The sequence below is a fragment of the Lytechinus pictus genome, chromosome 1 (assembly GCF_037042905.1).
Source record: "Lytechinus pictus isolate F3 Inbred chromosome 1, Lp3.0, whole genome shotgun sequence".
NCBI classification, from domain to species: domain Eukaryota; kingdom Metazoa; phylum Echinodermata; class Echinoidea; order Temnopleuroida; family Toxopneustidae; genus Lytechinus; species Lytechinus pictus.
In genome coordinates this window covers 11,172,557-11,198,245 of record NC_087245.1, presented here as the reverse complement: position 1 = coordinate 11,198,245, position 25,689 = coordinate 11,172,557, and the positions used below count along the sequence as shown (strand labels likewise).

At 35.2% G+C, this 25,689-nt stretch overlaps 2 protein-coding genes across 2 annotated transcripts in view; both read left to right on the top strand.

The window, feature by feature from the left end:
- The first annotated feature begins 3,315 nt into the window (after nt 1-3,315).
- On the top strand, nt 3,316-13,551 carry LOC129257959 (uncharacterized). Its single transcript, XM_064095923.1, has 6 exons — nt 3,316-4,845; nt 7,481-7,537; nt 8,069-8,212; nt 8,708-8,845; nt 9,496-9,532; nt 11,132-13,551. The coding sequence occupies exons 1-6, from the start codon at nt 4,579-4,581 to the stop codon at nt 11,347-11,349; spliced, it is 861 nt and encodes a 286-aa protein (XP_063951993.1). The 5' UTR covers nt 3,316-4,578; the 3' UTR covers nt 11,350-13,551.
- Nucleotides 13,552-16,385: 2,834 nt separating this feature from the next.
- Nucleotides 16,386-25,689, top strand: part of LOC129255061 (enteropeptidase-like) — a 28,247-nt gene continuing 18,943 nt past the window's right edge. Inside the window, exons 1-5 of the mRNA XM_064096413.1 lie at nt 16,386-16,508; nt 20,918-21,194; nt 23,710-23,857; nt 24,321-24,341; nt 24,667-24,717. Coding sequence (XP_063952483.1) covers nt 16,465-16,508; nt 20,918-21,194; nt 23,710-23,857; nt 24,321-24,341; nt 24,667-24,717 — 541 coding nt within the window. The 5' untranslated portion in view covers nt 16,386-16,464. The remainder of the gene's footprint in view (nt 16,509-20,917; nt 21,195-23,709; nt 23,858-24,320; nt 24,342-24,666; nt 24,718-25,689) is intronic.

Genomic DNA, 25,689 nt, shown 5'->3' with positions numbered 1-25,689 from the left:
GGGGGCGCATCCATGTGTCACACGGGGGGAGGGGGTTGGGCAAACTGAACTTAAACTTAGGGGGCATCAACTTGACCCGTTATGAGGGGGCACCAAACTGAACTTAAGCTCGAGGGAGGGGGTGCTTTGGCGCAGATCCAGGGGGGGGGGGCACACCTGGCTCATGCCTCCCCCCCTTTTAGAGGCACAAAAAAGTGGTCGAAAGTACCGTATATGTGCAAGTGCTAACCCTTTTTTTAATTTTTGCTTGTCAAATTTTTCTGGACAAAAGTGCCCTCCTGGAAATTCCTGGATCCGCACCTGGCTGGCATTTAATAACACACATGTAGGCCCTATATATATATTTTATCTATATATATTTTATCTAGAAGCTTCTCATTGGCGGCGGAAGCCAAAAAATTTAGGGGGGTCTACCTGGAATTTATGGTTGGACACAGGAAAAAAATTGGACAAGCAAAAACAAAAAAAGGTTAACAAACAAATTTTTAGGGGGGACCATAACGATTTTAAACAATTTTAGGGCGGTCCACCTGAATTTAGGGGGGACGCAGGAAACAAAATTGACAAGCAAAAAAATAAATAAATAAAATAAAACCACCTCAAATTTAGGGGGACAGGACCCTCGCCCCCCCCCCCCGCTTCCGTCGCCTATGTAGCTTCTTAATATCACTTTAATTGCACCAAGCTATCGATCAAAGCTTGGCACAAGAAAGAAGCTACAAGATTTGTAATGTCAGTTCACTGATCATTGAAGTATGAAACACCAGCGACGTTCTGTCCGCAAGTCATTTCTCACGCTATATATTTTACCAAATTTATAGAAATATGAAGACAGAGGAAAATAATCAGGAGCGGCGGGGCAAATTTCAAAGTGGGAGAGGGACATAGGGGAAAAAGGCAAAAAGCGCACTTAAATATGAAGAACAATTAAAAAAATAGTATACTATCTACCCCAGTGGCGTAATGAGGCAAAAGTTTGGGCCAGACATGGCGTACAACGCATTTTTATTAAAGCTGCGAGCAAAATTTTGACTGTTTAATACAAAATATATAATTTGTGATGTATAGATTTTGACGAACCCCCATGCCTGAGGTAATGCGAGATGTCCTCGCATTGGATAACAAAATCACGGTCCATGTTTACAATCAAAAAGTTAAAAAACAAATGTTTAAAAACTAACGTTAGAGTAGACCCTACTCCCAAAAAGAGACGTGGTACAGTACGGTACCGTGTCAACTGTTCAGGCAGTCCAGCGCTGCACGCGCGCAAAAAAGGTACCGGTACATCGCATCGTGTACCGAAGGCGTACCGATGGTACCGTCCGTAACGTACGAGGTTGAAATACCTCTTATCTCGATCTACCTAGACCAACTTTTTTTTTTATTTTAGACCGAATTATAGAAATAATTGTGATGAAATTACATTAAAAATCACACCAATATATATATTGAGACATTTCACCAAAGCAGATATTTATAGAATATATTTACTACATTCGAACCTTCTGACGAATATGGAACCAAACGGCGGCTTTCCGTTCGTATCGGCAAAAATTTCAACCAGTCTTTTGGATCTGGCAGCCCCGATCGGCTAGCCGTTTGGTACTGGCAACCCAAATATACTAGCCGTTTTGGACTGGCGGGCCCCGGTCCAAATCTTCTACCACATCGGCCGAGTCATAGCAAAAAACTTATAAAAGTGGGACCTTATGCCTTCTTTTGATAGGCTGTGTTCAGCAATGGAATGAAGAAGTGTAATATTAAGATACTGTGTAATGCAGGATCCGTTGATAGATTGGTTTCAGTTGGCTTAAATAAAAACATCATTTTTATCATAGTAATTAACCACATCATCATCATGACCATTGTCATCAAATTCATAACAAATCAATTAATTAGTCAATAATAGAAATAGGGTAATATATTTATTTTCACCACAAACTCAATCCTTTATAAAATATGCTAACACATTTCGTCATTAACGGAGCTATTGATATATGCAACCACAAATTTGTTTTCCTCTTTCTTACCACGTTCCCATATCATTTTAACACAATTGGACTATTAAGAAACAGCGAATCGGTCATTTTTCCTGAAAAATAATATCTAATAAAATTAATTTCTGGTAGAAATCAAACAATTACATCACAATTAAAATATGTCCCTTTAAAATTTATTATACCTGCATATTGACTTGAATTTAAGCGGATATCATAATAGAAATAGTATTTTCCCATGCAATTTAAATTTTTACAGTAAACACCAAAAGTCAATACCTGAATTGGTAATGCGAGCAGCATATATTCTAGAACAAAGATTTTTTTCATTCTATTTTTCACAGAGCAGCGAAACTCTGATGTACTGGTGAATTTGTAAGAGAAATGGGGGAAAATATTTCTCGTTTCAAATCTTTGCAGCATTACACATCAATCACTATCCATGGGCGGGGTACACAATATACATGTATATATATTTATATGACACCTAGTAGTAGATAGATCCTTGTCATTTGGTTGGTTGTTTGATATCGATCATTCAGACCATTTACAATGACGTCATCAACCATGCAATTTTGTCCATTGCACGCGCGCACCGAGACTACTGGGGGTGTTTCATGAAAGTTGTCAGCGCTGACTAAATTGTCAGAGCTGACAATTTCAGTGAAATCCTTGGTTTTGATTGGCTGAGAGACAATAAGTTGTCAGTGCTGACAACTTCATGAAACGGTCCCCTGGTCACCACTCGTGTTTGCATGCAGCGCGTATGTTGTATGTACGCGACAATAGACAGACCGAGCTCGCACTGCATGGTCATATATTACATCGAAATTGATAAATTTGATATGAAAAATAATCTATTTTTAGATGTCATATAAATGCTCTTTTCATTCGTCCAATGGACAGAATACTTAATTCGGTGAAAGATGAAATGAATGATCCATTCAACTCGGCTACGCATCATCGTTGAATGGATCATTTCATCTTTCACCTCATGAAGTATTCTGTCCATTGCACTCGTGAACATTCATTATTTGTATTATGAATTACAATAAATGTCACTATGCGAGCGAGCAAATTTTTTAATAATTGGAAGCAAAGTTTTAATAATTGGAATGATTGCCAAAATCGTCTTTCAATGTGTGTGCACTTTTTAGAGAAATGCAGCGAGTGAGCGAGCCTTAAAAAGTTTCAGTCGTTTAAAATGCTTCAGTCGATTGAAATGATATGCATTATATTACAATGGATGATAACGGTAAATTGTAAATAACGTAAAGTCAGATATTGTTCAATGAAAGCTCATTTGCTCACTGGTTAAAGGTGAGATGAGAATAATAAAAAAAAATTGTATCATGATTATTGGGATTAAGGGAGCTTTATAAAATGATTATAGGACATCACAGGCCACAATATAAACTTTTAAAAAAATATGAGGAAATAGTACAGTGATTCAAAATGAAATTTAAATATTGCAGAAAAACATTATAGGCATTTATATAGCGCCATCTACCTATAAATATTATATTCCGAGGTGCGTTGTAGTTATTATCATTATTACCCCGGCTTTAGCTCGAGCTGCCTTTCAGCGCTCATGCATTCAAGGAATTAATCCTGCCGGGTACCCATTCACCTCACCTGGGTTGAGTGCAGCACAATGTTGTTAAATTTCTTGCTGAAGGAAATTAACGCCATGGCAGGGATTCGAACCCACGACCCTCTGTTTCAAAGTCAGAAGACTTGTCCACTGGGTCACAACGCTCCACAAAATTAAGATTATATTGGGAGATCATGATGCAACATTAACAAATTTGAGCCAAATTCGTATATGAAATATAAATAAGATTGTTATGAAATGTGATCTAAAGTCTCATATATGCATAATAATCGGATGAAATTGTAAAGTGTGTGGGAAATGCTTCTGCCCTACTTGGCTCTGTGTTTCATTAACGGCATTGATTTGGTTAATGTCATCAGTAACTCATCACGCTCATCGTACATTTTACTTGAAGTACAGGGTATGCCTATATTTTTTGTACAAATTATCCCCCACTTCCACAAAGATTCTAGGATGTGCCCCTCGCCATACTCACGCCAGTTTTTTCGAAGGATGTTATGATTGGTTTATGATCAAATTTTTAACCACATTTAAAAGTCATTGGTACCATACAATTTATAAATTTGAAGTATTATAACAATACTTCTATGATGTAGCAGGTATACCCTTTGTAGAGATCAAGAGTATAGTATACTCTTGATCTCTACGAATAACGTTATTGAACATAAATTCTATAAGTAACATCCATGGACTGTTTATGTTGAAACTGCTCCTTTAATCCTAACAAGACGACTGAAGAGCGAAAAATTAGACTGACATTTGTGATCTATGTTTACATGATTGCATGAAGCGAAAATTATTCATGATCAGTTTGATCATACGATATGGACGAAGACTCAAAGGTGGAGTCTGTATTTCAGTCATTGGGCAATGGGCAGTACTTAATAAAATCCATGAAAGTACCTGTACCTTTGTTTTTGCAATATCCTCTCTATTCCTTCGCAGCTTTCAAGTATACCACTGATAATGCAGGCCACATCTTATCCGACCCAGCCGGGAGTCCCGGGTCAGACGGTCTATGTTCATCAGCCTGCCCCAGTTAACTACCATTCTACTGTCCAGAATCCAAACTCGACGAGTGGTGTGTCTCAGAACTTCAATGGAGCAGCAGGAAGAGCAACCGGTTGGCTGCAGCTCTTTCTCGGTATTGGGAGCATTGTCGTTGCCATTGGCGAGTTGGTACTCCAGACTGATGTTGGCTACGTCGCTATGGGGATCTGGGCTGCTGTTCTGGTAAGTTCCCCCTTCCTCCCCTATGATATTTTGGAATGTTTGAGAGTACGACTAACAATTCTGGAAGGCATTTGAATCTAAATTATGCAAGAAAGAGTAAAAAAGTATTTCTACACCAACGAAATGTTTTGCAGTTAGGCGTATCGTGCCAATAGAACAAACTTGAATCGCATGTGGATGATCTTTGGCTTTTGAGTTCAAATCTTTGAGGTGGAATAAAAATTATAGCAATATGGATTCGAGATTTCGATTACACTCTTGGAATCAGATCTAATGTAGAATAAGAAGCAAATAACCAGCTTTAAGATGAGCAGCTTTATGCTCTTACTCGAAAACGTGTCATATATATTTGATATCTCACTTGACTTGCAACTAGATTGGGCTCCAGATGTAGATGGTCGCAGAGACGTTTCCGTCTCTAAGATATCTTCTAAAATTACAGAGTTTCCGACATGTCCGACGCGAGGAGTCGCAAGAAAAACTGAGCGTGCTTGATTCTCAAAGAACTTCTAGTTTTCGCAATGTTTTCGCGACGTTTTCGAGACATTTTTATCAGTTGCAGAGACGTAGCCATGGTAGCGGATACTATAACTATACATCCCCGACTTGATCATGATACGTCTCCGCGATGTCTGAAAATTCTCAGGAATTTCAGATGGACGTGAGACCTGCAGCAGGAGACCAGCCGTGGGGACGTCTACTCGATGATGATTAGCTACTCTACCGCACAATATATTTTTTTTGGTCACGTAGATTCGTCTTGGAGACATGTTTCCAATAAAAGATCAGACCTTTCTGTTGAGATGTCGAGCCAAATGCCGATCAGTTTGCTTTGAAATCTCCGCGACGTCTCTGATGCCCCGTCAGTCGCTGCTGAATAAATGCAATTATCAAAATACTTTATCATAACTGGTGGGTGTTTCAAAAAGCTGTTTGAAAGTTACAAATTACTTTACGCATGATTTGTGACCCTTTATTGCGCTACATTATAGCCCTACCAACTAAGGACGTGTTCCAGTCGTACATAACTTTACGAACAGCTTTATGAAACACCCAACTGGTACACATCGTTATCACTTGTTATCATTAGTATTATTATTCTTATTCTTATTATTTCCATTGAAATAACTACTGATGATGTCATTTTTTTCATTTTTATTAATTCATTTTATTTATTTATTTTTTTTTTTTTTTGGGGGGGGGTCGTTTATAATTGCTTTCTCTTTATTGTAATAATTTTTTTTTTCTTGTACATTGAATTATGATTTTGTATTTCTTAATAAAATTGTAAAAAAAAATGTTTTTGTGTTTTTATTTTACACGGACGTGCTGAAGAACGGTAAACTGCCGATTCGTCTATTGCCAATTCGTCCACTCATCACTTGGTCTATTTTAGTCTAATGCCACTCCGTCCATCAACATTTCGTCTAACAACCATTTGGTCCAATGATCACTTCGTCTAATCACCAGTTCGTCTATGACCATTTCGTCTAATATCATTTGGTCTAATACGCATTTTCTTTTCATTAAAGGACAAGTCCACCCCAACAAAAAGTTGGTTTAAAAAAAAGGAGAAAATTCCAACAAGCAAAACAATGAAAATTTCATCAAAATCGGATGTAAAATAAGAAAGTTATGACATTTCAAAGTTTCGCTTAATTTCACAAAACAGTTATATGCACATCCTGGTCAGTATGCAAATTGGCAAACTGATGACGTCACCCACTCACTATTTGTTTTGTATTTTATTATATGAAATATGAAATATTCGAATTTTTTCCTCCTTGTCAAGTGAAACAAAGTTTTATTTCTCCCTGAACATGTGGAATTACCATTATTTTAACAGTTTACATGGGTTAAGTTACGTTGGTCCTTATTGTCAAATCTGTAAAAATTGAAATATTGTAATATTCAAACAATAAAAAACAAAAGAAATAGTGAGTGATGGACATCATCGACTCTCTGATTTGCATATCGCTGAGTTGTGCATTTAACTGTTTTGTGAAAAATAAGCGAAACTTGAAAATGTCATAACTTTCTTATTTTACATCCGATTTCGATGAAATTTGCAGCGTTATGTTTGTTTAATTTTTCTCTATCGATTCAAATCAACAATTTTCTGGGGTGGACTTGACCTTTAACAATCGCCCAATTAACACTTATCCAATAAGACCAAATGGTTTATGGACTAAATGGCTATTGGTTCAACTGGTTATTAGACGAAATGGTGAGTGGACGAAATAGCAATTAGACCATGTGGATATTGGACGAACTGATGGTAGACCAAATGACAGTAGACGAGTTGGCAAATGGACGAATTGGCATTAGACCAATTGGAAATAAACCCTGACGTTTTTGGCTGATCTATGTGTACCGTGTCGAAATAAATGAAATAAAATCAAATAAAAATAAGAAGATTAAAGTTAGGAGAGCACTTTAGAAATTATGATAATGCAAGACCCAGGTGCAAGAAATAACAAAAATACTGTTGTTATCATATTCTATTATATGCAAGTTGAATTGTTCAAATAGAATGATAGGTTGTGAGCCTGTTAATATGGCTGCATTGAACATGCTATAATGATTTTTTTGCCTTCATAGACTAATATATTCACCCCTGTCTCTCTCTTTCCAGTTCTACATCCCAACTGGGATCTTAGGAATATGTTCCATGCAGAAGAACACTTGTGTAGTAAGTATTTATTTTAATAAAAATTTCTACTTTTAAAGCTTGTTTATTTATAGGATTCTCATAAACATTATAATGATGCAAGCCAAATAACAATGAATATGATGAGAGGCCAAGCGTTTACTTCCCACACCCGAAACAGTTTATAATCATTATACAACAAAATTGATTCTTGTTTCTAGATTTATGAGTAAAGACAAAATTATACACTCATTCTCATGACGTTAAGTCCTATAATAATACATTTGTGAAAACTAGGGCCTTAAATAGTATTATTATATATATTATACAATTTCAAACACACCCACATACACACACACCCACACACAATACACTCTGGTCCACAAACCCACATCCTCATATTCAACACACATCGTGTCAACTACAAGATAGCGCCCCTACTATAATTTTCGCTTAAAAGTAGATGGATACTCCAGTAAATTCAGCTTTATCAACGCATCCGTCGTCCTACTTCATAGAATTGTCCTTCTCGTCGTATCAATAACCCTTTTTTTCAAACATTTTTTTTCTTAGATCATCGGTTATCTTACGATGAGCATCATAACTGCCAATGTTGCCTTTGGTCAAATGATTGTTGGTGCCATTGGGGCAGGGATCTTAAGTAATTACGTCTCACACTGCGATTGGGTATACGTTTACTGCGATCCATCCTTCAGGGTATGTATCAGTGATGATAATAATGGTGGTGATCTAGTAAGACAAACTATACTATCATGACTATCATTGATCATACTTATGATGACAAAAATAATGACAATAATTATAATACATCGAAATGTACGAATGAGAATTAATTATTGTTATTGATAAATATAGTATTGATTGATTTTCCCAAAGTTTACCTTTTTAAAGATGTAAACTTTTACTAATAAAAATTTCTAGTTTATAACCTACGCTGTAATGTGACAACTGACGAGTAGCATGCTAATGTTACACAAAATAGCAAAGACCCTCGCTGTATAATACTGGAAGAATTGATTTTCGTTGTAAATTAACGATAATTTTTATAAACAAATAGGCCTACATAAATAGCATAGTCTAATGACTATATGGATTAGTTATTAATGCTTATAAAGGAGGTTTAATGAAAATATTGAATTAGCTATTGGAAAAAGAAGTCACGAATGCGAAATATTCCACTTGAATCGACAGAACGGAAGCATTGCTTGTGACTCTTTGTTGGCCATCCTTGGATTGGTAGAGATGATTGTAGCTATTGTGGCTTCTGCTTACTGTTGCGGTGGTATGGCCTGTGGCCAATCGTCAACCCGAACCACAACCACCACTGTGGTGAGTAGACAACAATTTTCTTAACAACCCCCCCCCCCCTCGTAATATCAGAGTGAGTCTGTCCTGTAGCAATTTTTACTATATACTTTACAGAAAAATGAACTTAATAATAGCCAAAGTGAAGATAAAAATGTATCACAATGACAACAAGGTAGTTAAGAAAATAACCAAGCGATGCATCTAGTTTTGTTGTAATGTAAATTGTAATTTCCCTCAGAATACCGAAATCTGTAGAGGGGTTTATTTTCAAGGACTTGTGAATGAGCAGGTGAATGAATAGGAATATGGATAACTCGTGTAAGCTCTGGCGCCATCTATAATATAGGTGAGCTTTAAGTTAAAACATAATATAGTCCCATAATGCACAATTTTCTTTGAAAAAAAATCAAAATGCATCTCATAGCCTATTTCAAAATAAAAGAAAATCCTAAACGAATCAAACGTTGTTCGAAGATAATATAAAAGTTGTGATTAATCTTGTAGTCTCACATTATGTTCTTTAAGATCACTGTGCTTTTGGAATTACATTTGGATACAATAGCAGTGAGGAGAGGACCGTCTCAAAGTGAACTGCATTTTTTGTGTGATTACAAATTGGTTTTTCACCTCCTATTTTCCTTCTCCCTCTTAACAAATTGTATTCTGTACAGTACACCCAGCAGACGACCCCAATGGTTGTAACAACTGGTAAGTGTCCAGAGAATTAAAATATTATTGCTGGGTCCCCCCCCCCTTAATATGGGTTTCGATATGGTGATTATAAAGCATGTTGCTATAGATTAAACGGCAGTGAAGTTAATGATTTACATTGGTTAGAAATATTTCCATTTGTCATCCCCTAAAACATAATTAATACAATCATCATGAAATACCGATCAGAAGACCTCTGTATGACCAACAAAAAATAGAAATAAAATCAGTAATTTTAAACGAATATAAGGCAATCTTAATACCTGGAATTTGTATATTGTACAAATGGAAACACATATCTACCATGTCTACCATTCAATTTATCCTTCTCCAACCGTCTCTTAACATGCTTAAGGGATACTCTATAGGCTAAAATTAATATGATTGAACAGATAACAAAAAAATTAACTAAACACTGAATCACTGGCGGATCCAGGGGGGGGGGCACTAGCGTACCTACGGGGGGGGGGGCAGAGGGGGCAGTCTGCCCCCCCTGACGAGCCACAACCCATGCAAAGGACGTATCCCTGCCCCCCCTGACGAGCTTGAAGACCTTTATTGTCCCCCTGACGAGCTTTTTTTTTTTTTTTTTTTTGCTTGTCAAATTTTTTTCTGATACGAAATCCTTCATTTGTGATTGAAGACCTTTTTTTTTTTTTTTTTTTTGTCAAATTTTTTTCTGATACGAAATCCTTCATATGTGATTGAAGACCTTTTTTTTTTTTTTTTTTTGGCTTGTCAAATTTTTTGGCGGACGGTTTTGCCCCCCCCTGTGAAAAATCCCAGGTACGCCACTGGGGGGGGGGGGTCACATCCGGCTCGCCCCCCCCCCTTTGAGAGGCATGATCAAAATTTGTAATGTATATAGGCCTATGCCATTTGTTTACCCAAGTCCCCCCCCCCCCCTTTGAAAGTGAGTACCTTTTGTTGCTGTTGCTTGTCAAACATTCCGCGGACAAAATGACCTTTAATGCTAGGTGCAAATCCTTTTTGGGCTTGTCAAATGTCCCCCCCCCCCTTTGGAAAATCCTGCAGTGGATCTTCCCCTGCACTGAATGTTTCATTGAAATCAAAGAAAAAGTTCTATGCATGCCCCAATGAATATGCAATGAGCAAGCTGCTGTCATATCACCTCTTATTCTTTTATACTTCAATATATGAAATATTAATTCCTATTAAATAAAAGTGGATTCATTACTTATATAATCTGTAAGATAATCGTAGCTGCAGTTTATATGTATTTTGTTACTTGTATAGAAAAATATGAAGTAATCATAATTGTATGGAATAACATATAACAATGAAAAGTGAGGATTTGACATGACCAGTCCCCCTATTGCTTATTCATGTCCTCGTCCATATAATTATTTTAAAAATTGTTTTTGAAATTCAATAACTTCGTTTTAATAATATATTGATAATTTTTTTCAGCGCTGTTCAATTTTTTTCGTTTATTTAGATATAAGTATTTGCAGCCTGGAGTGTCTCTTAAAAAGAAATAATCTTTTTCATTTTGTTTATAGTCATTCATTAGTTTCAAACATATTGGATAAAAATACTTATTCTTGTCACAATGTATTTTGGATAAACCCACAGGCCAGTATGCCCAGCCGACAGGGATCGCCCAACCCCCTCCAGCTTACAACGTTCAGCAGGCTTACCCTCCAGCGGGCCAACCTGTCCCTCAAGCCGGATACAACCAGACCGCCGGATACAACCAGACCGGATACAACCAAGCCGCAGCTGCCCATGTTTCCCCTTACAACCAACAAGCAGCTGCTGTACCAACCAAACCTGGCGGAATGGTGGCTTAAAAATGGTTGAAAATAGTCATAAAATACGCCTCATTTTACTATATTACATTAGTAAGCAACTCCCTTTAAAAAACGTGGTAATGATAAGCTTGAAACACGTTATAAAGGTGAGGAGACTGACTCCTCCATTTCGTAAATTCACACATTTTGAATTGCATTCATCTTCAATTAAAAAAAAAATGGTAATGGTAGGAATTCTACAGATGGTAATTTACGCTTAGAATTAGATCCCTGTGCCATGAACACAGTTTTTTTTCTGACGGGCAATATACAAAAGGTTGTACAATGGCCTTAACAGATCGCCAAAGCAAATAAATTACCTCTCACAATAATCATCTATGCTTTATTTTAAACATGGGCCATTTCTACCATTTCTATTTTTTGTAAATATTCAAATCGCTAAATATTAGTCTAATTTGATATTATGAAATGCAAACAATTGTATAATAATTGATTCATTCTCTACAAATGAAACCTTGAAAATCAATAGCCTTTCTTTCTATATATATATATAACCTCAAGTGCAGTGAAATATAGACATATAGATTATGTATCTATTTTATGTAATTTATTATTATTACTGCACATTGATGTCGTGCCTTCTGATCTCTTGCTTGTCCTATTCGTAAAAAAATGTATCGTCTGATAAAGATGTCTGACAAGAAAGGCTGAGGATTTATTGATAAGAAAAAAAATCATGTTCAGTAGAATACATCTTTTTAATGATGTATTAAAATTGTGCTTGCTTTTGATTGTTTTCATTGTGAATTTATAGGCCCAGATTTGCTTGGTTTAGTAATAATATCTTGTATAAAGTTATGCAATAATACTGAAGTAATGCTACAACTTGATTACATTTTTGCAGTAATCCATGCTAGATAAACTTAGCAAAGAACCCCTTTTTTTTAGATATTACTCGTGCAAAGCAATGTGAATTAAATATGGTTGGGTTTGTGGTGAATTCAATGGATAAGAACTCTTTTGTATATTATTCTATTAAAGCGCTATAAAAATACCCGTAGGATAGGCCTATACGTTGTTCTATAAAGTACTGGTATTTACAATTAAAATACATCCATATTTTGGTTTTATGTCTTTCTCTCCTATAATTCCCACTGGCTCTTTTAGGCCGGTGAGTTTATGGCCAATGATTTGAACGCCAGGTCGATTGTCATTAAGAAAATACAATGATATATATATGGCTGAAATATGTAATGTATTTCGAAGTTTGAGAAATAATTTCGGAAATAGTGGATATTGATGCGAGGTAGTGTATATTACTGATGAATTATATTTCTTGATTGTGTTAATTGTTGATTGTGTGAACTATCTTTCATATTCTTCGATTATCAATTTCTAAAGATGAAACTAGTTATGATGCTAATATTCACCTCGAATCTTTACTTTGATGATCGATTTTTTTTAAATCTAAAAATGTTATACTCCGCCTGTATATCTGAAATATATTTATGTAATTGAATTATGAATGTTATTCAGATCTATATATTTATAGTGGAGGTCTCTATGTCTTTCAATAATCTAATGTACAATGAGAAAAATATAATTAGTGTTTAATTAATTCTGATAAAACAACAGTTACACTTTGCTAAAATAAATAAACCATTTAGCCACATTTGAAACGAGACGTTTCACCAATCGGTGTTGTATTTTATCTTAACTATAGTCTGCTGCTTGTAGTGTTATATATATACAAATTGGGCGGTAGATTTCGTACATGCAAAAGATTCCACCCCATAGACATACTATTTTATCTATATTTACTATATCCACTCCAATACAGGGAGTATCACATTTTGCTGCAAATCATGTACGTTAAGTGGTAATGTAGAAAATGATATTTTAGACTAAAAAACCATTACATAACCCACCTTACCTTAATCGGAAACAGTTGATTACATCTCGTTGATAAATAAATTGGATGGAACATGTCACACTGATTAATAGCTAAATACGAGTTATTTCGAATCGTTTGATAAACCTTTGCCATTATTAGTTTTATTGTCTTTTTTTCAAATAAAACTAAAATAAATTATTGTTAAATGGTGGCTGTGTGGATTCGAACTATTTGGTTACGAGACCAGTGTCTGGTAATTTTTTTAATTGATTTTTTATTGTTAACCTTGTCATGGTAGTAGATTCCGCGTAATGATTTGCACTGATTAAAACTTCAATACGCAATCAGTCTTAGCAGCGTGGTAGGTATTTTGTTTCTCTTGTATCATTCAGCTGTGTCGTGTGTGTGGGAGGTGTGTATGTGGGTGTGTGTGAGAGGGTGTGCGTGTGTGAGGGTGAGTGTGCGGGTGTATGTGTTTGTATGTTGTTGGTGACTGGTGTAAGGGCATCAATCTGGGGTTTTTAAACTAAGACCAATTGGTTTCCTTCGAGTACCATACCCTGAAGTGTCAAAACTACACCCTAGATTGAACACAACACTAATGAGTGTAAAACTTACAAACAGAGGGGTTTTAATATTACCCATATTTGTTGAACCAACGCCAAAAAATAATAACACTGTAGTAAAATTACTTGTGTGGTTCCCTATGTACACCAATCTAACACCACAGTTTTTGCAATGTACGTTTAATGGGCGAGAACTACAATACAGACATAATTGAATACAGGGATGGAAAATTATGCATATTAATCATAATTTATTTAAACACTTCTGACAACATTGTGTCGTTTTCTGGGGATGTAGAGTTGTTTATAATAACAATTTATCAAAATTAGATTTTGCAGATGGTTCATGCTACTTAAACAGGAGGATGAAAAAGGGCCTACCAACACTTGTTCGTTAGATGTTACATCTTTATCTCGGAAATCTAGAATTATATTCTATAATATAGTGTTGTAGCAAAAACAGCTTATTTACAGTCAAATCAAATCGCTAATATAAGGTAATATTTATTATTTGATCAAACGTTCTCTGAACCATAATTTGAGAGATTTAAAACCGCGACGCAGGATGCTTTCAGGAACAAAATAAGGTATTTTCAAATGCCCTTAATGGCAATGAGCAACCAAAAAGTCTTTGTCGAAAATTGTTAAATCCAAACAGCAGTTTTGTCCTGGACTCTGGACAATAGACATACTTGCAATTTTTCGTCAGCTCCAAAACTTGGGACCAAAATTATGATCGATTTACCAATTTTCGACAAAGACCTCCAGCTGTTCATTGTCATTTGACGGGTATTTTCAATACATTTACTGTGTTCTGGAATTCGTTGCGAAAAATCTCCAATGATTATTAACCGTTGAAAAATCATAAAAGAGAGTACGCCCTCTTTTAAAACAGATGATGCATGTGAATCTGAAAAACGACATCCAAAGGTCGTATCATCGAGTATATTTCATGGCCATCATTATTATATCATGACTTACTTTGAGCCAATCATACACCATTTACAAGTAGGGCAGGTTGTTTGCTTGCTGGTGATTTGCTCCGGATTTGCTACGTTTATAGATACGGTTGCAAACAAGGCCCGTGGCACTTTTCTCTACAAAAGTACAATGGTCTAATTCAAATATTTCAGTTGTTACCTTTGTTCTACTCTCATAGTCCAATATTTAATGGCCTTCTACTAGGATTCCCTTGAAAACAGAAGTCTCTATAATGTATCCATCTTCTTCTCCTGTATGTTTGCACAGATAATGGGTGAATATGTAAACGAACTATATAAACAAAAACCCGGCTCAAATTCACTTGCTGATCCGGTTTACAGGTCTTTGGCTTTCAATCTGTATTCATACGTCTACCAAAAGATGACGTGTACTGTTTCTGATAAAATATTTAAAAAAAGAGATAATACCAGAGTTATGGACCAGTTTAACCTTAAATGTAGATTATAATTTCTGTAATATGAGAAACCTTGTTATTTTATCACCTTCATAGATGTATGTAAAGCAATACTGATCTGTTTTGAAGTTGATATACATTCGTTAATTTCCAAAATATGGCATTGAAATTACTTCCTATCTACCAAAGTTCAGACGAGAAAATGATGAGGATGAAGATAATGATGACCATGGTGATGATTAAGATGGGAATGACAATGATAATGATGATGGTTATGATGAGAATGTTGGTGATGGTGATGATGATGATGAGGAGGAGGAGGATGATGATGATGATTAATGGTTATGATCTGGATGATGATGATAATAATGATGATTGTGTTGGTTATGATGATGGTGGTGGTGTTGATGATGATGATGATGATGATGATGAAGATGATAATGACGATTATGATGGAAATCATGGTTATGGAAATTATTGTTATGATAACAATGGTTGTAATGATGATTATGATTTTCATGGTGATGATAATAATGTTCATGAAAAAGAGGGGGGGAAGAAGAATCCGGAAGATATGCACTGGTTATATTTTGAAATATCTTACGCTGTTTAAAACACACATGTTATTTGGTTTAGGTAGGAGCTTATCATAGTACGCATGATTCCGTACTTACTATACACATAATTATATGCCTCCTTTATATTTTGTTATGTTTGTCCTAAGGTACATATATTCTCTTTTTCTGAATCCTACTGTAAAATTAACACAAAAAAAGTTAAAACATCCGCCTCGATCGAGAGGTCATGTTACTTGCTCCAGGTAATAAAAAAAAAGAAATCACTATACTCTTCCCAGATTTATTGACACCTTAGCTTCGTATCCTCACTTTTATTCATTTGTAATAACAACCCCTCTCACCCCTCCTCTGTTTACCAACCTCTTATTTGCATAACTGCAACCAAACCATGAAAAGAGTATATAACCTAAAGCTTAATAGGGGGCCGAGCTCCCAGGGTTCTTACCGTTATATGTTAACACGCCTCATACGGTGGAAAACAAATGACAAGGGGGCCCAGCCAGCACACGGTCCGCCAGGCAGATCCGGTTCAGGATGAGTGCACACTGGTCTTCAAACAAAATCTTAAAGGAGGGGGGTAACGTCAATTGAGCTCGAGTTGATACCATACCCATGGTTGATACGATACGTCCATGTGAGGAATCAAAGGAATAATAATTTTGCTGATGGTTCAACTCGCTAATTGGATTTGTATTGTAGGGTCACCTACAGTGACACACCATGTCACGCGTATCACCAAGGAATGACGGGGACATTTCCCCCAGGTAAGCCATGATTTATTCTTAATTCATACCTTAATGGCAAAATGGTATTTGAGGCTATGAATTTCGCACTTCAATTGTTTTGGTTAATTTCGTTTCCGTTTTGGATAGAAAACAAATCAGATGTAGGCATATTGTTAATTGATTCAGATTTAATTGATTGATTTAATTGATTTAGAAACTGACAAATACAATGTATTCAAGTTTCAACTGAAAAGAACTGATAAATTAGTTCAGACTAAGTTGCCAATAAAGTGAAAAGGGGAGAAAATACGGAAAAGTTTTATTTATCTGAACTTAACTAGTTTGGTAATGATTTTCGTGGTATAGTTTTTACATCAATGAATTGTATTCCAGTAATTGACTGCTAGGAATATTTCTCCCCGATATATTGCTTATGATAGCCCGATATTGCTCAACTTTTGCAGAAAAGATTGTAGTGGAAATCAATTTTCTTATCAATTTTATACAGGATTTTCCATATATATATATATATATAAATTCCAATTTTTAGGCTCACTCGCATTGTAGATTTATCGAATTTTAGCTCAATGTGAATTTGTGAGTCATAACACCAACCGCAGAAAACTCCCTATTCTCCAATACTTATACAATGTAAGATGGTAACGAGCACGGAAGTAATGCAGCATTGTGAATTCAAATTTCTTTCAACCACCAAAATAATGAAAATATACAAGACAGCAAATGATTAGCTAAGCATAACGAAAAAATACAAAATTATAATTAGTGAATCTCGTAAACGCAAAAGACACACTCATAATGCCGCGCACTCCCTCGCATACCCATACTCATGCCATGATTAAAGAGATAAGATGAATGAGAAAAAAGAATAGGGAAAAGGGAAATAGAGAAGGGGAAACTTTGATAATTATGCAATATACTTTAAGTAGTGATCATGTTCCAGTATGTTTTGGAATAATCGGGATTCCTCAGCCATGATGGTTATTCTGTGACACCCGATAAGCAGCACCGCTTGGTGACGATTCTGGAAATCAACAATGTTAACAGTGCTTATATACCCGGCAGTTTGCATTCCGTATAAGAATGGCTTCATATATGTATATATTATTCTTATATCGGGGGGGGGGGGGGCGCTTTGACACTTACCGCCTAAAAAAATCAACCACAAAGAATAGATATACAAATATTCTATGTAGGCCCTATATGCGTATATATTCCATGTCGTCGAGTACTCTAAAATTAAAGCTGTTTACTGTTCAAATTCGAGCATTTTCTCGCTCGGTCGCTACATGCTCCCTCTAAAAATAACATGTGAATGCAGAATAAATTAATGCTTTCTTGGAGCGCTAGTATAACAGTAAATGATCCCATGCTATCCAATGCCTAGTAATTTTTTTTTCAAGTTTAACTCCCAACTTCGTCCAACACGAATACAAATGCCATAAAAATCAAGTTTTAACTTTAGATTTGTCTATTTTGGTTTAAAAAAATGCTCTGATTTTTACTTTATGATATTAAAAAAAAGAAAATAGTTCGGTCGCTATATTCTCCCTGAGCGAGGCTAAGGTTATTAAAATGTTTCAGTTTAGAATCACGGACGTCGATCCACGTCTCGGATTGGGGGGCGAGGGAGTAAAAAGAATATCCATTTTTGGGGGGCCAATTTTTAATACAGGATTTTTTTTAAACGCGTCCAAATCTTGATTTTTTGTGCATGTTTAATGATATTTAAATGTCAAGTATAATGACACTGGAAACGATTTTTAACAGGGGTGCTGGTGTAAATTCGACAAGCAAAAATAGAGAAAATGCGTTTTCACAAGAAAATGGAGGTTATTTTGATAGCGAGAAATTTGACAAGCAAAAAAATCACTACGAAAGGAAGGCGATCTTCTATTAAGCATATCAATCAAATTTCACGGCAAAGTTTCCTATGGGAAATAACCTACACCCCCGGTAAAGTTTGAGGATGCTTCAACACCCCAGCACCCCCGCTTCCTAGGGCAATTTTACCCCTATTTCTCGAAGATTATACAGGGCAATGTTTTCTGGGTTATGTTCTTTAGAAATATTTTGGGGACCAGGGTTCGGGGGACTAGCTGCTTGGTCAGATCAGTATAGTCTCCCACGTATGCTGCCACCGATAGGCCATTTCCATTGCACTGAATAAACCGACGTCGGAAATGTTTCAAGCCCCAAGAAGTCCCACAAAATGTTTAGAGTAGAAGCGCACCTGGAATTTGGTTAAGTAAGTGGAGCCATTATAACTCAAAGGCACTCGATATCTTAATGCTATATAGTAAGAGAACATAAATAAACGCTCAGACTAGTGCACTGGCGGAAATAAGTGGAAAATATAATCGATATTTGCATTGGATGTCAATATTAAATATTACTAAATTGAGAGAAACGAAGACGACGAAGTCCTAAGTAACCACGTATTTTATTAGTTAATGTTAAAAAGAAAAATTTTTAAAAGTCATCTTGACGTTGTTTTGGACGTGGTTCCGTTTTCATCCATCTTCTTCGCTATTACAAATGTGAAAAGGGAACAACATGTATCTTGGCAAGCACCAATCCATCTTCCTATATAACCCAAGACACAAGCGTGTGGAAGCAGAATATACTGAAAAGACAGACAAAAAATTACTTTCTCATTTGCCAAGATCATCAGCATTTTCATTTTTGGGGGCTGAATTATTGAAACTGAATAATAGGCAAAAATTTTATCCGATGTTCAATATTGGATGCCTAATGCATGCGGGCTAATAACTGAAACTCATATCTTTATTTTACATGCAGTGCTACATAATTTCTCCCAAACACAAAGTATCACCAGGGGCATATCCATGATTTTCAAAAAAGGGGGGGGGGGCATATTTTCCCAATGAAAATTTGACAAGGTTGTTACAAAAATGAAGGTCATTTCGTCCCAGTACACTTTTACAAGCCCCCCCCCCCAAAAAAAAAAAAAAAAAATGTCCTCACTTGTGTATGAACGACATATTCCCATTAAGAATAAAGACTATGACTCTTAAGGGGGGATTGGCCGGAAATGCCCCCCCCCCCCTGGATCACCTTCGTACCTCTCTGACGTGAAACCCATCGTGACTACATCCATATTTACATGACCTATATGTCTGTCTATTGAATCCGTTTTAATAATAATGGATCAGAGTATAGCAAACTACGTACATTTTATTAGGCAGGACAGCCTTGAAAAATATTCAACAGGTAATTATATATTAATGATGGTTAATTAATAAATAAAAGTTCATTGTTCAGAAGGCATCATCTAAAACGTTTCAGACAGCATGTTGATTGAACAAGTGGACTTTTGCTGAGTATAGATGTTACGTAAGAGAAAAAATTCAGTTTGCGGAAAGTGTTTTGGTTACTGACACAATGAAATATACCAAAGAAACCTTGTAAATGAAAACCCGTTGGCACTTAACACGAAAATAGCAAGAAGGTTCATAGCAGACCTTTTCTGTTCGAGGTAAGGTACTGGTATCTAGTTAGCTTTGTTTCGTATGCAAAAATTTTGAACCATATTACACGAAACGCTCCATGTCATATCAAATTCGAAAACATTCTCAAAGTACATTTGGTGTAACTACTAACTTGACCAGTTTCTTCAGTATGCATTCATGAACCAATTTGAAGTTCATCGTAAAAACGACCTTTTCTTTTCAATGTATACCACTTTGACTTTTGACATTGACACCTCCAAAACTAATTAGATCATTGTCACTATTCTATATAATTACCAATGATTACTGAACTAAGTTTGAATTAGATCATTCGAAAGGTTGTTTAGTTACCATTTGAACGATACGGAAGAAAAGGTCGCACTGATATGACCCGAAAACATTATTACGTAAAAGTACATAACTGTACATATTTTAGAAATCACCAACAGCATGAAGATTGTGAGACTAATTGGAAGAAGAATCAAGAGAACATAGTTATTAATTTTAAACACAATTTGCAAGATATATATTATGGGAATAGAGAATAACATATATTATTTCCATTTGTTGTTGATTTCAACACTTAAAAGAGATAGAAATCATATTGTAAGGAAGTGGGAATTCAATATCATTTTTACTTTCGTTTCACACAATATGAAGGATTTTAAAAACATAGGCCTAATGCCTATTACGGAAGAGACATTAACCATCATAAAATATGCTCATTTTTTGTGGCAGACAGAAAGATGCTAGGATGAATAATGATCTTGTCGATTACCCGTCACACTATAAAATGAACCGAAATTCCATGAAATAGACTTGATACATCATCTTTAGCTATGCTTTATTAGATCATCTTTTTTAAGATGTTTAATCATCTGTTTTATTTAATATGCAATTATTCAGTTTCACCTTGAGTGGTTTATAAATATTTCCAATTTCATTTTCATTTTGCAGGGGAGATGAAACTACCCGAACTTTGCTCGTACGACCCGCGTCTTCCCATGGAGATCCGATTTCCTCTATAAATCCGAACGATCCGGTCCCAGATAAACCGGTATACAGACCAGATACACTGCCACCTATCGAATTGCCAGATGACCGGGTTTTTACCAAGAGATCTCCAAGGGGAATCTTTACCGTCTCAGGTGAAACGTCATCTACCATACACGATATAGAAAGGCCATCTTCGTCTGCTGATATTTATCCTGTTCCGGAGACTATTTCTAGTCGGGTAGGTTTGCCGATATTGCTCCATGCCATCAACGGTACACATCGGAGTCCGCAGAGCGCATTTGAAATGGGGGAGGGTGGGGTGCTAAACATGCACAAAAATACATTATTTGGCAATATTCACTATTTTTTCATAGTCAGATACATGTAGTTATGGATTGTTTAAGTGTTGAATGGGCTGATAAATTTACTGTTAGAGAGTGAATTCGACACAAGTTCAAAGTACGGGCCTCAACGTTTTTGATCTAAAAATGGATATTAATATTTACCACGCTTCCTATTTCAGTATAGTTTGCAATAAGTCATCTTAAATAAAATTATATAAACATTAGAAAATTTTCTATTTGCCAATCAAAAGGTCTGATAAATATTTGGTAGATTTTTCCTTTTCGAAGCAAACTGTACTTCATGCCAAGGCACACTGAAAGCGATGAGCAAATTTGTGTCCATTAGGTAGAGAGAAATCATCCTTGTAAATCCAACTTTTTATAGATGGATTAAAGTAAAGTATTTATTTAAACATTCTATTTGGCATAGTGCTAACTCTGCCAGAATAATGCGCAATTTCTCCTTTCACTACTAAAGTGTACAATACTTTTAAAAAGATATCATTTCTACTTTATTGCGCTATTATATCAATTACTCTGTGTACCTAATCGGACTAAAATAGTCTGGAAAATGTAGCACGAGAACCCATTTTTTAAGGACTGAATTAAGGCAAGGTCCACAAATATCTTGAATGCAAGTTACGCCCATAACGCCGATTCTAACCCGGGTGGGTGTTTTATAAAGCTGTTCGTAGGTTAAGAGCGACTTTAAGAACGACTGGTGAACCTTTCTTGTAGTAAATGGTATATTGAATTGGCGATGGTTTAGCGCGTATAAGAAGGGTTCACCAATCGCTCTTAAAGTCGCTCTTAACTTACGAACAGCTTTATGAAACGGCCCCCTGGTTTGAAACCCACAATCCTCTGAATGAAATAAATATGTATGTTATATCTGATATATCCCCCAGATTTGATCGCTTGTTTTTTGCTAGAATGCGCAATTGTAATTTACTTCTTTTAATGTGATAGTTTTTATCATCACTATTGTTCATATTTATTGTTATCATCGACATTAATTTCATTACTATCATCATACTTATGGCTATGATTATTTTTATTCTTTTCATTTATTATTTTTATTGATATCATTGCCATTATTACTGTTATTATTATCATTGTAAATATTTTCAGTAATACAATTGATCTTATCGAGAAAAAACATTATACATATATACTCTTCGCCGTAGTAGTACACAGTAGTATTTAATTAGAATTTCCATATTGGTCCTCCATGACGCAGTACGTCATAACTATAGGGACTGCTAGCACAAAAGATAGAGAGCCGACTACAAATTTGTTCAGTTATTAGGGAAAACAGAAGAGACAAAATCAATACATATATAATGACAGCATCCACTTACAAATTTGCATAAGCATGATAAGATGGATAGGGTTACCTCGATACAAGCAAGCAAACATGGTTTCACTTATCGTAAAAACGTTTAAGTAAACCTATAACATATTTAGCCTGTGATCATCAGTGACAAGAACTAAGAACAAATTTCAATATCGATGATAATGACAATGCGATGATGATTATATCCGTATCAGGACAACTACCCCCTGGACAATTACCCCCGGACAACTACCCCCGGGTAGGGGGTAATTGTCCAGGGGTGATTGCCCGGGGGTTATTGTCCTAGAACCGATTATATAATAACTATTAATAACAACGATGGAAAATATGAAATAATATTTTATTAAAACAAATCATATATTCTATAAATTCTTCTACGAAAGCCTAAGAACGTTATGATACTCAGTTCATACGCTGTTCTTTTTATTTATGCAAGAGAAGAAAATCAAATAAAATTCTAAATTGCAAAGAAAACACAATGAAGCAAATATACATTTATGGCTGGTAGTTCACTTGATAAAAAAATTACGCAAATTGCTTTGCAGTTACTTTATAATTAACTTGAAACAATTGGTTGACATTTAATTTACTCCTGAAGATCTTAGCTGCAAGTCCCTGTTATTAAGGCCCTGCCCTTGATGTGTAATAAAATGTAGCCCTAAAAAGAAATACTGCTGTAAATAATTAGTCATGTTAGTAGGCTTGGTGCTCTCACAAATCAAAATATAAAAAATCAGAGCACTCTTCCAATTTTATTCTATACACAACAAGTAGGCCCTATTCAAATTAAAAACCAAAAGACGAAAATAAAGTGTGTGTTTTTTTTAAGCAAAATTAATAATGACTTTTCTTCCGTTTTATTTTCATTCATATGAATAGTACGAAAAACTACCAAAAACAAAGTTAGGATTTTTCAACAAGACCGCTGTTCATGTTTAAAACTTAATCAAGAAACATGTTAGTTGAAGCAATTCTACCAAAATTAAATACCGGTTTAAAAATGTCCACCATCTTATCTTTTTTCTGATGACTTTTTACACATTTTTGTACAGGGGAACACAGGCACCGATATTAACCCAGTCGATGTCCCCGATTCAAAAGGGACGAGGAACTGGTCAAAAGGAAAGATTGTTGCGATCGTGATTGGTATTACGTTGGCAGTTGTAGCAATCTGCGGAGTGATCGCCGGGGTCGTTGTCGGTAAGTTTTTTTTCAACTCTTTGGTAATCATATTCTAATCTTTACAACGAAACTAACAAACTCTTCCTAACCGTCTTTTTATTTTTACTTGAATTTTTTATCTAGTCGAGTGCTCATGAACTATATAATATTTTATGTAGACTTCGATGCACTAACTGCACCTTATGTGAATCGGGATGAAAATAGATAAGAATGTTTGTCAAATTTCAAAGTCTTAATCAGTGCACATTTTTTGTCCCTCCTCTATTATTTATTCTCTTTCTACCCCCTCGACCCTGGTCTCCTAGATTACACAAGGTTTATTAATGCCATCGCGTGTAATATCCTTCTGAGACACATTCGAATAAATTCTTACATTGATATATACCCATTTGGTACAGTGTGCAACCATTACTTTTTGACTGGATATAATGAAAACTTAACAAGTAATTCAATAACTTTTTTTACCATTTTGTTTATGCAGTTGTCAGCAGTGGCGAAGAAAGTGAGTAAAAATATATTTTATCAATTGTATTGTGTAAAGTTTTATAAATTGTTCATACAGTCTTCATGCACTCTTTACTGTATTGAAACAAATCACTAATACAAATGAATCATGTGCATGAACAGTAAAAGAAAGTATTTCGATTATTCATGTTCTTTCTTTCTTTGATATCCAAGTTTAATGTTCAATAAAAATGAATTTCAAAGAATAAATTGATAATGAAAACTTTGAATAGAATGAATGTTATGCATCATAATATTGCATCATAACTTTGAAGCACTACCATCATTATAACTGAACTTTTTTAAATCCTATTTTATTTTAGCGGCGACTGTTTCCCCTACAGACCCCGTATTTATTGAAGAGGTTGTGGTGTGTAAGTACATTCTTTTCTTTAGTCCACCCCAGAAAAATGTTGATTTGAATAAATAGAGAAAAATCAAACTGGCATAACGCTTGAAATTCCATCAAAATCGGATGTAAGATAAGAAAGTTATGGCATTTTAAAGTTTTGCTTATTTTTCACAAAACAGTGATATGCACAAATTAGTGTCATGCAAATGAGTCAGTCGATGATGTCCATCACTCACTATTTCTTTGTTTTTGTATTGTTTGAATTACAAAATATTACATTTTTTACAGATTTGAAAATAAGGACCAACTTGACTGAACCATATACATGATATAGCATGTATAATATTAAACGATGCTAAATCCACATGTTAAGGCAGAAATTAATCGTTGTTTCACTTGACAATGAGGAGAAAATCAGAATATTTCATGTAATAAAAATTAAAAAAAACAGTGAGTGGATGACGTCATCAGTCTCCTCATTTGCAACTGTTTTGTGAAATTAAGCGAAACTTTAAAATGTCATAACTTTTTTATTTTACAGCCGATTTTGATGAAATTTTCAGTGTTATGCTTGTTGGATTTTTCTTGTTTTATTCAAATCCACTTTTTGCTGGGGTGGACTTGTCCTTTAATAGTCTTAGTTATAGATACGAGTGCGAAATATATTTTTTAAATCGTGATTGTTCACATCATCATTATCCCTAATTATAATGGATATAATAATCATAAATGTCAATATTTCCCATGGTTGTTATTATTATGATCATTGTTATAATTGTCATTTTAGGCCCTATGATATGGCCCTATGATAATTGGTAAAGATAGTGTAACTAGTACCAATGATAATAGCATTATTATTAGCATTATTGTTAATATTATAATTATCATTATGCTGCTAATGTTGTTGTTATTGATAACAATAAAGAATTTCACATATAGGCCTAATCATCAGCATCAAAAATCAAATCAATATTGTAAATTTATATACAACCAT

What these genes read in the sequence shown, in the direction of transcription:
- LOC129257959 (XM_064095923.1), top strand. Translation starts at nt 4,579, where the DNA reads ATGCAGGCCACATCTTATCCGACCCAGCCGGGAGTCCCGGGTCAGACG. An exon ending in ACTGCGATCCATCCTTCAGG is followed by an intron (nt 8,213 to 8,707) that starts GTATGTATCAGT and finishes TTGAATCGACAG; the next exon opens with AACGGAAGCATTGCTTGTGA. An exon ending in GAACCACAACCACCACTGTG is followed by an intron (nt 8,846 to 9,495) that starts GTGAGTAGACAA and finishes TATTCTGTACAG; the next exon opens with TACACCCAGCAGACGACCCC.